Below are 15,822 nucleotides of genomic sequence, written 5' to 3'. Positions count from 1 at the left end.
TTTAAGGGGAAATGGAATGGGACCAACTGTCAGGTCACCCTAGGACCTTGTTTTACTCACGTGTGAGTGACGGGTCCTTGCCCAAAATCCAAGCCCCAGCCCAATATCGGGCCTGCAGAATCACTACCCTATTGTCAGCAGGTCCTGCGTGACTTGGTCTTGCACGTTACTGGTTCTAAAGCAGTGATATTCAGCATCTGAGCTGATGAAGGATCTCGGGCTACGTTCTCTGTCCATTTGCTGGTTACACCACAGTTCTAGTTAAAATGCTTGGTAATCTGCAGTCCCGGCCGACACCTGTGTGCCTGAGGTTTTGAACCTCGTGCTGGTTCCTTTGCAGTGCAACCGTCGCGCTCCATTCCACCTTACCACACTGAGGTGACGGAGACCACCATCGTGATCACCTGGACCCCCGTTCCCAGGATTGGCTTCAAGGTGAGTTGCAGGTGTATCATGACTACAGCCCTGAAGGGCCTTCCCATTTCTGCCTGTGGGAGAGACAGCCACATCCCAGAGACTTGGGCTTTGTTAAGCTCTGTCTATGCTCCTACTCCAGGGCCTTGGGAGAGCCAGGCCTTGCCACACTGGGGCTTTTTTTTTTCCTTTCTGTTTTGCAGAGGAAGAAAGTCATTAGCATGGAATTATAGTGCCTGTTGTTTTGTATTGTTTTCTGTCCTTTCCCCCAGGGAACTCCATTTTCGAAATAAAAATCTAGGAAAACTTCATTTGATGTGTTGCTCTAAATGGGTGTCAAGAAGCTTACGAAAGTCAATTTGGGGAGACCAGTTAAACTCAGAGTCACTTCAAAACCACATTTTTATCCAATCGGTTTCCTCTCAACTTGTTCAAAGCCCTGTGGGTGAATTTCTTAATAGGAGTTAAAATTGAGGTCTTCGTTTTAGATATCCGGAGTCATGTTCTTTAAAGTAATGATAGCGGAAAAGGGATGAATACGAATGAATGTGTTTTAAAGAATCCCATCCTTTGGCATTCAAAGGACGGGGAAAAAATGTTTATTATGCCCTAAAATCAAAGCCTGATAGTTTAAAAGAGAGAAAAAAAAAAGAGATCGAAGGTCACTTGGTTATTTAGTATGCAAATAGCTGTATTGATGACTGTTCTACCCAAATAGAGGAGTTCCTTTTATGCAGACCGCCAGTGCACCTTTTAAAGTTTCCCTTAATAATGGCATTCAGAGTTTTAGAGCCCACAGAGAATATGAAGAATTTCTCTTGAATTGAATACTGTTTGATAATATTACCTGGGCTTTTGAAGTTAGGAACACCCTTCATGGGAACGTGTTTTTCATTTCCCAGTGTCAGAGTGACTGGTAACAACTGGAAAGTTAACTGCCTGTGAGGAACTCTTTAAAGGCAGAGCCCAGGGGGTTTCTTCCCTGTGGACTGCTGGTGTGGACCAGAAGGTTCCTCGTCAAACAGCTGTGATGATATTTCTATTATAAACGGCCCTAGTGCCAAAGGAAGACACTTTCCAGTTAATTGCAGAATAACCACAGTGAGCCCCCACCTCGTTATCCGCCTGAGGCAGAGCCCAGTGTGCACATGTAAAGGAACTCTCGCTGTCTGAGTGTACCTGCAACCTCTTGGGGCTCGACAACATCCGTCCTTCATGTTGGTTTTGCTTCCCTCCATCCAGCTGGGTGTGCGACCAAGCCAGGGAGGCGAAGCCCCCCGAGAAGTGACTTCAGAAACTGGAAGCATCGTTGTATCTGGCTTGACTCCAGGCGTGGAATACACTTACACCATCCAAGTCCTGAGAGATGGCCAGGAGAGGGACGCACCGATCGTCAACAGAGTGGTGACCCGTAGGAAGAACTTCCCTTTTTCTCTTAACTTTTAAACTATTTAAAAGGACTGTCAAAGCCAGGTGTGGTAGTGCAGGCTTTGACCCTGATGTGCAGGAGGTGAGACAGGAGGGTCAGATGTTCAAGGCCAGCCCCAACTACCCCAAAATTTGGAGCCCAAAGAGCTGGTTGTCATAATACACACCTCGAACACCAGCGATTTGGGAGGCAGAAAGGGGCAAGTATTTGAGAGTTTGAAGCTAGCCTGTTCTATAGTGAATTCTAGGCCAACCAGTGCTGCATGGTGAGGGCCTGTCTCAAAACAAAGAAAGGAAATTCCTCTAATTCTTCTAATACTAGTGTGGCAGCTTGCTTATCTGAACAGAGCAAGGGGAAGAGCCCATCCCCTATTTAAATCATCAGAGTCTTTAGAATTTGATGTAACTGGCTCAGCTGGTATCCTGTAGTCCAAGACATTAAACTGTAGTCCAAGGCATTGACGTGTTCCTTCCATGTCAAAAGTCTTCCGAACAGCAAGATAAAGCAATATCAGTAGTGGTATAATAGCATTAGTGTTAAAAATCAGTCTTCTATCAGAGGGTCACTGTAGACTGTGTTTTTATAATATATTTTATGTATGTTTACTGATTCTAGAGGGAAGGGATAAAAGGGAGGGGGAAAAAGGAGAGAAGGATCGAGAGAGGCAGTAAAGGAAGCATTTCAGAAGCCAAATGTTTTGTGTTCGCTTTAACTGTTAAATGTTCTTCTCTATGTAGCGATGTCTCCACCGACGAACTTGCATCTGGAGACAAACCCTGACACTGGAGTGCTAACAGTCTCCTGGGAGAGGAGCACCACCCCAGGTGAGTGTCACGTGTGCCTGAGGACACTTGTACACAGCTGTCCAAGACAGTCTCCACTCAGAAAGATGAAGCAGCCACACAACTCTCCATGAGCGCTACAGCAGTGTGGGAGCGTTCATAAAACCCACAGGGTGCTCACGACATGTAAACATGTGCCCGTGTTTTCCTAAGTCACAGGAGCGAGAACAGTCAAGTGCTAGGCTGGGGGAAAGACAAACTTTCTCCTGCAGAAAATCATGAGGACTGGATGGAACCAGGGTTTTATTCAGTACATTAAAAATGCCCAAACAGGCTGGAGAGATGGCTCAGTGGTTGAGAGCACTGGCTGCTCTTCCAGAGGACCCGGGCTCAGTTCCCAGCACCCACATGATTGCTTTCCATCTTGTTTGAGATGGGGGGCAGGGGGTGCTGATAGTTTCTGGGGATTTGCCTATTTCCACTCTCCAGCTCTCTATAGCAGCAATGGAACTACAGACCCATGCTATCGTGTCTGGCTTTGTGTGGATTCTGGGGATATGAACTCAGGTTCTCATGATTGTATGGCAAACAACCTTACCCATTGAGCCAAAGTTTTGGTCTGTCATTTGTTGAAATCATTTCTTGCACAGTTCTTACCCTTGTTTGGGTTTATGTGTCAGGCCATCTAGAAATGTGTGTCTTTTACAATCACACCAACTAAAACTAGCTTAAAATGCTCCTTTTAATCTCCCCTTTGGAATAGACTGATTTTCACAGGAAGTTTCCTTTGCTGTGGCAATGTATCATATAATGTAACAGCTATACTGTTTCCACGTACATTACTGGGGGTTGGAAACAAGCTCCTTGCTGGCTGGCAGCTGGATCATGAATCTCTGGTCTCAGTGGCCTGCCCATTCACATGGTCAGTAGCAAAGGAAGTGACCTCAACCTTACTGCTTTCCCATCCCATTGGGCTGCTTAACACAAAGCACTTTAATGTTCACCTTTCCCCCGTTGATAGAATATGCCTTCCTTTCCTTGTCCTTCCTGAGTCAACGTCATAATGTTTGGTCCCAGCCTGGACCTTCAGAGCTCAGGCCACTGCTAAATTTATTGGTGACTCCTTCCCTTCAACACTTTCTTTGCCACATTATAATAATTCAAAATCTTAATTATTCTATATGATTAATATTTCTTCTCAAGGATGAGCATCTTTACTTCTGTATTCATTCCCCCAAGTCTGTAGGTCCAAACCTTTATACTCTTAGAATGTTCTTAGGTGGAAATCCATCTCATAGTTGTCAGAAAAAGTAGACTATTCCTCACCTTTCCTCCAGGCCCCATTAAGGAAAAGTAGAATGGAGTGTGGAAGGAGGCTGGAATTTGAAGACAGGAAAGTCTTGGGCCATCACTTCTCTATCTGAGATTGCCTTGTCTTTGTCAAAGATCCCATCGTGTTATTTTGTAATAACACATTTGTACATATGTAGAGTACTGTTAGGTCACCCAGTGGATACAATGTGGAATGATCAAATTTAGCATTTCCTTCTCAGACAATCATTTCTATGTGCTGGAGACCCTCAGACTCACCTAGTTATTTTTAAATACATCACAAGTTGCTATGGACTAGTCTTCACTTTGCAGAGTGGGTAAACGTTAAAACTAATTCCTCCTTCCTGACTGTTGGTACAAGCTATTGTCCCGTCTCTTTGTCCCACCTCCATGGGTTCATCACGGGTGTATAGTGTAATATACCCTGGGTCATAAATGTATGAAATTTAGAAGTATGGCAACTTCTTCTCCAGATATCACTGGCTACAGAATAACCACAACGCCCACGAAAGGGCAGCTGGGAAGCTCTCTGGAAGAAGTGGTTCGCGCCGACCAGAACTCCTGCACTTTTGAAAACCTGAATCCTGGCATGGAGTACAATGTCAGTGTTTACACTGTCAAAGATGACAAGGAAAGCGCCCCTATCTCTGACACCATCATCCCAGGTAACAGGAAAATAAGCTGTTATCCTCAGAGCGGCAGGGGCAGTAGCAGTGGGTATTAGCATCTTAATCCCAGATAGCTGAGTGTGTCAGATGGAGTTGGGATCTCATGCCAACCTCCCAGTGGGCTCTCCAGAACCATGAAGCCAACACAGCTGTTTGGACGAAGGCTTTGCTGTTGCCTCTGCTTCACTATCTGTGCTTCCCTGGGATGCTGTCTGTTGCCATGGGTTTGGAACGAGTGCAGCCACGGCATTAACTCTGTACTGTTTGCTCACGTGAGAAGACTACTAAACAGTGTCGTGTGTCTGTACCCAGTGCCGACAGGCTAAAAGTAATGTGGTAAATGCATCCCACCGGGACATTCGTGCCTGATTTTACAATCCGTATCCACCTCCAACAGTTACTAGAAAACAGTTTTCATCTCCATATGTGAGCACAGAAGTACACGTGGTTGACAGTCCAATTCTTCACCTTGCGGCATCAAATCTTTTTGCAAATTGGAAGTGGGGTGAAAGACAGAAAGGAAGAAGCAAAGGCCACTCCTACAGGGCCTTCTTTCTTCTGAACTAAAGAACACTATCCCAAATGCCTATCTAGGGATAGGTTCATTGTTTGCCCCAAGTCTTTGGTAGATTGAAAGCACTGGGCAGATTCTGTTCCCCTCTGCATGATTTTGATATGCATTTATGAATACTAATTAAGTTAGGTAAATTACGATGTTGGCAGAGGCATGGGCTCCAGGTTGGCTGGCCTGGGCTGACCGTGCTTTTAGTGGTACATTCTCAACCTAATGTCACCATGGTATGGAAAACAAATCAATTAACCAGCCATTTAAAAAAAAACAAAAAAAAACTTTGTAAGATTTCATTTTCTTACCAAAGGTTTTGGGTTCTTTTCCCTCAACATTGCTGGTATCTCTTGCAGATATTATGTCTAAGTTCTGAGAATGGTTCTGATATTGTGAATGTGTTTATGATCTTTTTTTTTTTCGAACTTCAGTTAAAACGGTACCATTCAGGGGCATTTTCTAAATGCATGAAAGTCCCTGAAAGAATCAGTGACCTGCTTTACTCTCCCAGGGAAGCAAGTTATTCATGATGCTTGGGAAGTCTTTTCAAATAATCCGGGACACGTTGCATATTACCATCATTGCTTTACCATTCTGTCAGTTTTACTACTGGTCACCTGATGTACACTGCTTTATTTATTTTTTTGCCTCTACTTTCCTTTTGCCTCCTCTTCGCTTTGTAACTCAATAGAGGTGCCCCAGCTCACTGACCTAAGCTTTGTTGATATAACCGATTCAACCATCGGCCTGAGGTGGACCCCGCTAAACTCTTCCACCATTATTGGGTACCGCATCACAGTAGTTGCGACAGGAGAAGGTATCCCTATTTTTGAAGATTTTGTGGACTCCTCAGTAGGATACTACACAGTGACAGGGCTGGAACCCGGCATTGACTATGACATCAGCGTTATCACTCTCATTAATGGCGGAGAGAGTGCCCCTACTACACTGACACAGCAAACGGGTGAATCTTGAAATCTTCTCTGTTTGAGACATGGATGGTGTTGCATGCTGCTCAGCCACTCTGGTTAAATCTGGATGTTTCCAAGGAGAAGCCGGATTGGCCACGGAGATGAAGATGGGGCACCTCCAGAGAGATAAGGAACACAGTAAACCAATCAAATGAGAACAAATACAAGTAGCCTCGTGCAGTCTCATTCGAACCACAAAGAGATAAGAAGCTAGAAAAATCTAGAGACAAAGTAGATAAAATTTGCAGGCCTTGAGCTGTTTCTTTTTAAAGTATGAATACCAAGCTATATGGTGAGCACCGATTAATACTAAGACACACCTCTAAAATGAAGCACTCACTGTGTGTCTCCTTTTACTTTTTGATAAGCTCCCACGTTCCTTTAGCCATAAAACACCCATCCAGAATGAGGGTGGAATGGAAGGGAGGTTTTAGAGGTAGAAGGATGTAAGCCAGAGGGCCTTCTAAATTATGCTGTTATGCAAGGTAAGGAAACTCCTCTTTAACCACAGTCCGGAGACCAGCATGCAACATCGCAAAGGTTCTCTGCCCTGCATGGTAAGAAACATGCTGAGAACCCCTGTGCATGAACCCCTCACTTGTAAGTAGAGTTCACTGAGTGCAATTATGGTAATGCAGTAGTTTGTAGATATCTCACTCTGGGGAGATTGAGGACCCCTTGTCTTTTTTGTCTGTGTGCATGTGTTTCTTTGGAAAGTACTGCTATGTCTGTCTGCTGTGTGGCGACTTAAGCCCCTTCAGCCTGGGTGGGATAGAAATCTTTTGTGGTATTATTGCACTTAAAAAAAAAGAAAAGAAAAGAAAAAAAAGAAACCAGAAAAAACCTATTTGAAAATAGGTTAAAATTATCAATATTCTTTAAAATGCATTGATAATGACAGAAAGGTTAAAGGGGCCTAACATTATTCTGTATAGCATTATACTTTTTAACAGTAGTGTATCATGATTTAGATTAGATTAGATTAGATTAGATTAGACTATTTGCATGATTATGAATGTTTTCTATTGTGCATGAAATACTGGTTTTTACCTTTTCAGATGTTTCTTTCCTTAGCTTTAATTATAAAACTACACTAACTTAATCTTCCTTCTTATTTGAAATCAGCTGTCCCTCCTCCCACTGATCTGCGATTCACCAATATTGGTCCAGACAATATTCGTGTCTCTTGGGCCCCACCTCCGTCCATCCAGCTATCCAGCTTCTTGGTGCGATACTCACCTGTGAAAAATGAGGAGGACGTGGCGGAGGTGTCCGTTGCCTCTTCAAGCAATATGGTGGTTCTAACAAGTAAGCCCCCAAGTGTACACATGTGGTAGATACCTACGGAGCAGAAGGAATGGGTTCTGCTGCCCCGGAGGAGCAGCTAAGAGGAGCGCGTAGCTGAGCGACATATTAGTCAGGCTTAGCGGGCAATTCTGTAAATTGGGAGAGATGCAGTGTTTCCACTGGTGTGGCAAACGTTTGATCTCTGTAAGTCATCATAGAAAACGCTATCGGTGAAGTCCCAAGGCTTCAGACACAGTCTGCACAGTCTTCCACATACATGCACAAGAATAAGTGAATAGCAGGTGAATTCTGTAACTAAGGAAAGAATAGGAAAGATGGCATCCACACATCTATTTTGTTGTCCTTTTTTGTGTGATAGCATCAGCAGGAGATACTAGAAACAATGACTGGCTACTTGGGCCGGGGAGGGAGTTAGATCAAGGTTTTGTGTGGAACGAGGCAGGAGTTTAGTTCATAAGTCAGAAAACTTCTGTTCGCAGAATTTCCCAGAAGGTTGAGAGCTTACAAAACAACTGACATTAAATAGGCGTTTTTTTTTTTTTTTTCGAGACAGGGTTTCTCTGTGGCTTTGGAGCCTGTCCTGGAACTAGCTCTGTAGACCAGGCTGGTCTCGAACTCACAGAGATCCGCCTGCCTCTGACTCCCGAGTGCTGGGATTAAAGGCATGCGCCACCATCGCCCGGCTTAAATAGGCATTTTTTATTGTTGTTATTGATTTTGTTAAAAAAATTTAAAAAATGTGCATTGGTGTTTTGCCATGGGAAGTTTCAGGCGCCCTGAAACTGCAATTTCAGACCGTTGTGAACGGCTGTATGGGTGCTGGTAGTTAAACCTAGGTCCTCTGGAAGAGTAGTCGGTGCTCTTAACCACTGAACCGTCTCTCCAGCCCCTTAAATAGACAGTTTATAGAAATTGTCTCTTCCCAGTTCCTACCCTTTAAGAAGAGATATTTTGTATTAAAGAAAGCAAGAGGTTGCAGCATGAGCTGTGCTCCAAATACACATGTTGTGGTAAGATATGTAAGGTTCCATGTAAGAGGAAAGGAGTTACAGTCAAGTCTGTCCCTTAATAGTGACCAGAAAACAGCCTATCTTATTCATCTGTGTCTCAGAAAATGAAATACAAAAAGGCAGCCAGGCATGACCGACCTTGCTTTTTCATTGAGGACCAGAACATCCAGTCACTTGCTTGACTGTGGCCACGGGGCCATTTCAGTCACTAGGGATCACATCACCCAGGGTACTGGACCCTGAATCACATGTTGGCTCCAGTTTAGCTAAACCCTGTCACGTGTTAACTGTGTATCTTAAGAGTCTCAGTGCTACATGACCTTAAAATAACTCCCTCTTAGAGAAGTCATTATTATCCCAGTTTAATCATTGAGCAGCTTGGAGCAGTATAGTGAGCCCAGAGGTCTAGACATGTTCATTATCTTGAACACATCAATCGCCCCACAAGGACATGTGCCATTTTGTCCACACTGTACATTTAAATATATACTTAATATTTAATATACATCATATAGCATGGAAGTTGCAAACAGCCTTATAGGGTTGCTGTGATGGATCTCGAAACTTCTGTCAGTTGCTTGCAAACGGATGGAAGAGGAATCAGTGCGCCATAGCTACACTTGACTGAATCGCGTTCATATAGGCAGCACTGAGGGCATTAAAGAGGCACAGGAAAAGGTGACCCTTAACCACAGGTGTCTCTAGGCATAGATGCTCACTTCGCTACAAGTAGGCTATGGGACTGAATGCTGGGCTAGTTCATCAGATGGAGTTGTCCAGGGAGGGCTGTGCTTTCTCATGCCTTCAAGTTTAAAGCAAGCCCCACTTGCCTCTTTAGATCTCCTGCCTGGGACGGAATACTTAGTCAGTGTCTCCAGCGTCTACGAAAAGCATGAGAGCACCCCTCTTCGAGGAAGACAGAAAACAGGTGAGCCTTTCGGGCAACGTGCTTCTCAGGTAGCTCTCACCTACCAGCTTTAAAGAGGAAATGATACGATGAATCTAAAGACATGTCTTCACCTTTTATGGTGTTGCACATTACTTAAAATCTTCTTTTTTTTGAGTTCAGGTAATGGGTTTCACTGCATTATTTTCACATGGTTTGTGGGTCTTCCTCTTCCAACCCTGCCCCGGTTCCCATGCTGCTCCTCCTGGTCCCCGTCCTCCCTGTAATACTGTTCCGCCCCTTTCTGCTCTCGTGGCACCTTCTCACCTATATTTTGTGACCCTCCTCATCCTTTCCTATGAAGGCAGCCTTTTCTCTTCTCACAACTCCCTTTTCTGGTTTCATGACCTATGGTCCAACCATAGCAAGTTCCGAACAAAGTACAGTTTTGTATTACAGTTTGCTGCCAAACAGGAGCTAAGATATCACAATTTGGTTTGAGTATATTCTTGATAGAATTAGTGAATGTTATAACAGAAATTAGCTAGCAATCCCAGAGAGCTCAAATTATTCTGGATGAGATGGACACTACGTGGTTAATTTTTAAAAAACATCTACTATACTTTTGTGCTACAGCCAGGGTACAGCCTAGCGTGCATGAGGACCCGAGTTCAATCCTCAGTACTTCAATGAAAGAGCAGCAAAAAGTACTAAATCCTCACTTAAAAAGGATATGTGCATAGTAACTTGTCTGTGGTGGCGTCTTTAAGGTTTAGAAGGGCTTGTGTTGAGCATCATCACTTTTCTGTTGACCTCTCAGTCCCGTATACAGCTCAGAGAACAACTTTGAGACCCAAATACAAGAATGCTCTTCTCGAAGAGATGCGCTGACACACATGTTTGAATACTGGCCTAGTTGGGGTTACTATTGCTGTGATGAGACAGAATATCAAAAGCAGTTTGGGGAGGAAAGAGTATTTGGTTTACACTTCCATCACTGAAAGAAGGCAGGAAAGGAACTTAAGCAGTTTTGGAACTTGGAGGCAGGAGCTGATGCAGAGGCCATGGAGGGGTGCTGCATACTGGCTTGTTCCCTCTGGCTTGCTCAGCCTGCTTTCTCAGAGAACCCAGGACCACCAGCCCAGGGATGGCACCACCCACAACAGGGTGGGCCCTCCGGCCCTTCCCTGTCAGTCACTAATAAAAGCCCTGCAGATTTGCTTACACTCTGATCTTACAGAGGCATTTTGTGAACTGAGTTTCCTTCCTCTAAAAAGACTTTAGCTTATGTCAAGTCAACATACTATCAAGCACAATGCCAAGCCCTTGAAAATATCAGTATTAAGTATTATGTAGAAATCTACTATAATTGTGCATATTGTTCAATTACTTTGAAAAAGGAAACAGATGAATGACTATGCAAACTGATTATGGTCAACTTTTGGTACCATGTAACCGGGTAGGTTGCTTTTCCCAGCATCTTTTTCTGTGTCTAAGCTGGTGGTTGTTGTCTTTTGTTCCCCTCCTTGGATGGGACAAAAAAACAGGTCTTGATTCTCCAACTGGTTTTGATACTTCTGATATCACCGCCAACTCGTTCACTGTGCACTGGGTGGCCCCTCGAGCACCTATCACTGGCTACATAATTCGCTATCATGCCGAGCATGCTGTTGGAAGACCCAAGCAAGAACGAATGCCTCCCTCTCGGAATTCTTTCACCATCACCGACCTCAAACCCGGTACTGAGTATGTTGTCAGCATTATCGCTGTTAATGGCAGAGAGGAGAGCTCCCCGCTGATTGGCCAGCAATCGACAGGTAATTTTGCTTTTTTAATCTGCGAAGAAATTCCTTGTATGGTTTTGTGTAGTCTGTAAGTCGGCCTCGACACAGAAAGGGCAGTGACGGGCCAGGCATTGTGATGCATGCTTTTGATCCCAGCACTTGGGAGGCAGAGGTAGGTGATCTCTGAGTTGGAGGTCAACTTGGTCTGTAGAGTAAGTTCTAGACCAGCCAGAGCTATAAAATGAGAGAGATTCCATCTCGGTAAAAAAGGGGAGGAGAGGCAGTGTCAGAATGCATTTAAAAAGGTAATATTTTTTTTTTAACTCTGAGAAACTTTCAGCTGATTCAGTTATCTATGTTTTTGTGCTTTTGCTGGTCAGGTTTTATGTGTTTCCTGGTTTCATAGCCTAGACTGACCCAGAACTGACTTCCGCAGCCCATAAGTTCTCCTTCAAAATCATATTATTATGGTCCCAAAGTTACTGTAACCTGGTTTACACTTGGGCTTACTAGTACAGATTTGCAACCCTAGATACTCAGGAGGTGGAGGCAGGAGGATGGACAGGTCAAGGTCATTCTGCACTGCTGTGAGCTCAGTTGGCCTATGCAATCCAGTGAGACCTTGTCTCAGAATTGATGCAGTGTGTCGCAGAGGACTTTGTCCACACGCGGCAAGCCCTACCCTAGGGGACTAGATGTCTGTAGTATAGAGAGATTTCAGTGACCATGGTTGGGAGGTCTGTTACACGGTCATCTGTGTCTTGGCTGTGAACAGGCGTGCATGCGTGCGTGCGTGTGAGCACCACTTTCAGACAGCACGTAGTTAAGGGTGCGTGGGCAAGCACCACTGCAGTTTTTATAACTTTTCTGTGATTTAAATTATTTTCCAAAGAAAATGTTGAGGGGAAAAGAATTCACTATTCTAATCTCCTTAATCTCTGCCCTTGACTTCCTTGTATTTTTTTTTTAATTCTGCTAATTTAGTGTGTATATTTTTGTATGAAGGAAATGTAACAATTTTCAATGAAAAGAACAAAGAGTGATTCTGAACTTTGGAAGTTCTGGATGTGAAGTTTTCCTATGACTTTTCTAGTTTCTGACATCCCGAGGGACCTGGAAGTCATTGCCTCCACCCCGACCAGTCTGCTGATCAGCTGGGAACCGCCTGCTGTCTCTGTGCGCTACTACAGGATCACCTACGGAGAGACAGGTGCGCTCATTTTGTGCCCTTTCACCCTGACGGGATCAGGGTCCGGGTGGGTAACTTGGAAACCTGGCAGTGGGTATGGGATTAGATGCAAGCAAGTCCATTTAGAAAACTGCTTTTTCTTTTTTTTTTTCTGCCCCCAAATACATGGCAACTATGAACAATGGGTTGTCAAATGAAGTGTAGAAGTGGTTTATACCTTACAGCTAGAAAGTACAACCGAGAGAAAAAAGTTTATGTATTCACAAATATTGTCATTGGTAAATCTTATATTTTCTTCTCTGGTCTCAAAAGTTACCAAATATTCTGTTAATGCTTTTGAAAAGAATGCAATTTATTCATTCAATTTAAGGTAGAGTGAGCCATGTTCTTGCCCCCTTTTTCTCTGTAAAAGATCAATTAAAAATATAATTACATCATTTCCTCCTTCCCTTTCATCTCCCAAGCCCTCCCATGCCCCTCTCCTACCACTCCCTCTCAGTTTCTGGGCCTCGTTTTCTTATTGTTTTATACACACACACACACACACACACACACTGCCCATGCAATCCCATAAAAATGTAGAAGTACACCCTACCAAGTCTTCATTGTGTTGCTTATATATACATGATTTCAGGACAGACTAATTGCCATTGTACAACTAACTAGGGAGCTCATTCCTGGGAATTTTTTCCCCTTTTGCCTGTTAATCTACAACTCAGTGACATTTTAACCCAGGGATGTCAAGATGACATTAGCTTGAGCGTTCTCCCGATTTTTATATACTTCTCGGGCCTTGCTGTATGCATAGGTACATTTACCTGTTCAGGCTGTAGAAGACAACACTCCTTGGCAGGCAAGTTGCAAGCAGAAGTGATTTACATACTGCCTTAAGTGTGCCGATATTTGGAGTGACTCCTGGGTCCTTAAGGTTTCCACTAACCCCTTTCATACAGGTGGGAACAGCCCTGTCCAGGAGTTCACGGTGCCTGGGAGCAAATCTACAGCTACCATCAACAACATCAAACCCGGAGCAGATTATACCATCACGCTCTACGCTATCACTGGCCGTGGGGACAGTCCAGCCAGCAGTCTGCCTGTTTCCATCAACTATCAAACAGGTACAAACTTCTCATCTGGGGTGACACGGGGTTATTTACGAAGACGGTTACCACAGTATTCTCCCGAGGCATTTGCTTCACTGTGAAATTAATTGATTTTCATTTAGTTCTGAGTGGTGCTGGGAATCAAACCCAGCTTCTCATATATGTTAAACAAGTGCTTTCACTGAACTGCACATTCAACCCTAATTTATTTATTTATTTATTTATTTATTTATTTATTTATTTATTTATTTAGGTTTTTCGAGACAGGGTTTCTCTGTGACTTTGGAGCCTGTCCTGGAACTAGTTCTGTAGACCAGGCTGGTCTCGAACTCACAGAGATCCGCCTGCCTCTGCCTCTCGAGTGCTGGGATTACAGGCGTGCGCCACCATCACCCAGCCCTAATTTATTTTTTTAATATGGCAAAAGCCTGTGGCTAACAACACCTACAAGTGACAGAATTTTGAGTCAAAGGTACAAAGAAGACCCCAAGAGCAGACACTTTTTGTCTTGGGCTTTTAACTGCTACACCCCATGTGTCTGCCATAGACATAAGACATAAAGAGTATTCATAAATACCTGTAGAAAAATAACTCAATGAGTGGATTGGGTAGAGGACACAGCCCCACCTGAAATGTAGTGTTTTGTCTGCAGAATGAAACAATCATGTTTAAAGTAGTTGTAATATTCTCTGGATTCGTGCATTTCCTTCTTCAACCTAACCCTTTATTCTCGTCAAAAGAAATATCTGCAATTCATTAATAGAAGCAAAGCTCACACGCATGCCCATTAGCACTAAAGACAAGGGCTTGCTCAGTCCTGCTCCCAAACACTGGGACCTCACTGCTTTCTTGTTTGCTTACAGAAATTGACAAGCCGTCCCAGATGCAGGTGACCGATGTTCAGGACAACAGCATTAGTGTCAGATGGCTGCCTTCAAGCTCTCCTGTGACCGGTTACAGAGTGACCACCGCTCCCAAAAATGTCCCAGGACCAACGCAGTCTAAAACTGTTGGTCCAGGTAAGAACACCCAGTGTGTCCCATCCAGCGAGATTAACTGAGAAAGAGCGCAGGTTTCATTTCACGTGTCCTCTATGGAATGTGGTGTGGTGTCCCCATCCATAGACAATATTGCCAGCTCACTTCACAGGACGTGTTTTAGTGTCCATGAATTTCTGTTTTGTTTTTTGTACAGTTTCGTATAGTAGTGTGGACACTCCATAAATCTTTAGTCACCAGGAAGAGAAGGATGGACTACATTGTAGATCCTTCTAGACCTGATGTTTTTCTTATATAAAATGACTCTAAGATTATGATCTCAAGGCAATTTCTTAAGGTCAATTTAATTTCTTTCGTTTTTTTCTTTTTTCTTCAAGAATAGCCTCGTTAATTTGGGGGCGTCATGTTAAGTTTTAAAGCTTATTTTTGACTATGATTTTACTGCAGTATGCTAAAGCTCTTTTTTTCTTTGAGACAAGGTCTCATGAAATCTATACTGGGCTTGAATGCACTATGTAGCCACGGTTGAGCTTCAATTTCTGATCCTCTTGTCTACACCTTCTAAGTGCTAGCTAGTACTATAGGCATCCAGTTTCCTGTGGTGCTGGGTATCACAGCCTGGGTTTGATAGAACTCTTGATTAAGTTGTCTCCCCAGCCCCAGTATGTTCAACTTTTGTTTCCAATAGACAGGTTTCCGCAAGAGGAAATAGGCTCTGGCTTTCCCAAGAGGAATAGGTGTTTCACAATTATTGGGCACATCTGCTTTTCAGTACGCTCTCTTGGGAGTGGCTTGGGTGGCTTTATAGACCTGCAATTGCCTCTCCTTCCTTTGCAGATGAAACAGAAATGACTATTGAAGGCTTGCAACCCACAGTGGAATATGTGGTTAGTGTCTATGCTCAGAATCAAAACGGAGAAAGCCAGCCCCTGGTTCAAACTGCAGTAACCAGTACGTAACCAATACTTCGTTTCTACTTCCAAAGTCATTTTGTTTTAGGGTGTCTGGGTGCCCCCTACATGTCTTTTGCCATTCATTATATACAGGGAAAGGAGGCATGTTGGTTGGTTCGTATCTTAAGATGAGCCCTTGGCAACCATTTTTTCCTTCTTGCCACACAGTGAGCTTGCAGGGAAAACTAGTATAGTGTTGCCGCCCACAGCTTCTGTGCTTTGAATCGCCTTTGCTCAAATAGCCTCAGCAAAGCCTCATTGGCCTTCAGCGAATCTACAAAATATTTCTCTAGGACCTACTTTTTCTATGACTGGGTGGTAAAGTTGACCAAAGTACCCCATGAAGCCGCTATGTTTGGAGGACTGTGGCTGGACCAGCATTTTAGTCTAAATACTTCATAGAGATGGGGAAAAAGAAGAGTTAGACAAA

The 15,822-nt window shown here is 43.7% G+C and overlaps 1 protein-coding gene across 13 annotated transcripts in view; it reads left to right on the top strand.

Annotated features, from left to right (window-relative positions):
- Fn1 (fibronectin 1) overlaps positions 1 to 15,822 on the top strand; it is a 65,696-nt gene that overhangs the window by 31,541 nt on the left and 18,333 nt on the right. For 7 of the 13 annotated variants that reach the window (XM_075951736.1, XM_075951741.1, XM_075951737.1 and 4 more), the window contains exons 21-32: positions 341 to 435; positions 1,657 to 1,825; positions 2,581 to 2,667; positions 4,431 to 4,622; positions 5,882 to 6,154; positions 7,287 to 7,469; positions 9,318 to 9,407; positions 10,913 to 11,182; positions 12,243 to 12,359; positions 13,292 to 13,456; positions 14,305 to 14,460; positions 15,277 to 15,390. In XM_075951736.1, the coding sequence (XP_075807851.1) occupies positions 341 to 435; positions 1,657 to 1,825; positions 2,581 to 2,667; positions 4,431 to 4,622; positions 5,882 to 6,154; positions 7,287 to 7,469; positions 9,318 to 9,407; positions 10,913 to 11,182; positions 12,243 to 12,359; positions 13,292 to 13,456; positions 14,305 to 14,460; positions 15,277 to 15,390 (1,911 nt within the window). The remainder of the gene's footprint in view (positions 1 to 340; positions 436 to 1,656; positions 1,826 to 2,580; positions 2,668 to 4,430; positions 4,623 to 5,881; positions 6,155 to 7,286; positions 7,470 to 9,317; positions 9,408 to 10,912; positions 11,183 to 12,242; positions 12,360 to 13,291; positions 13,457 to 14,304; positions 14,461 to 15,276; positions 15,391 to 15,822) is intronic. The other 6 variants (XM_075951742.1, XM_075951734.1, XM_075951740.1 and 3 more) reach the window with 1 other exon arrangement.

This window comes from Microtus pennsylvanicus, chromosome 17 (genome assembly GCF_037038515.1).
Source record: "Microtus pennsylvanicus isolate mMicPen1 chromosome 17, mMicPen1.hap1, whole genome shotgun sequence".
NCBI lineage: Eukaryota > Metazoa > Chordata > Mammalia > Rodentia > Cricetidae > Microtus > Microtus pennsylvanicus.
The sequence above is the reverse complement of the archived record's forward strand: the minus strand, read 5'-3'. Positions and strand labels throughout refer to the sequence as shown.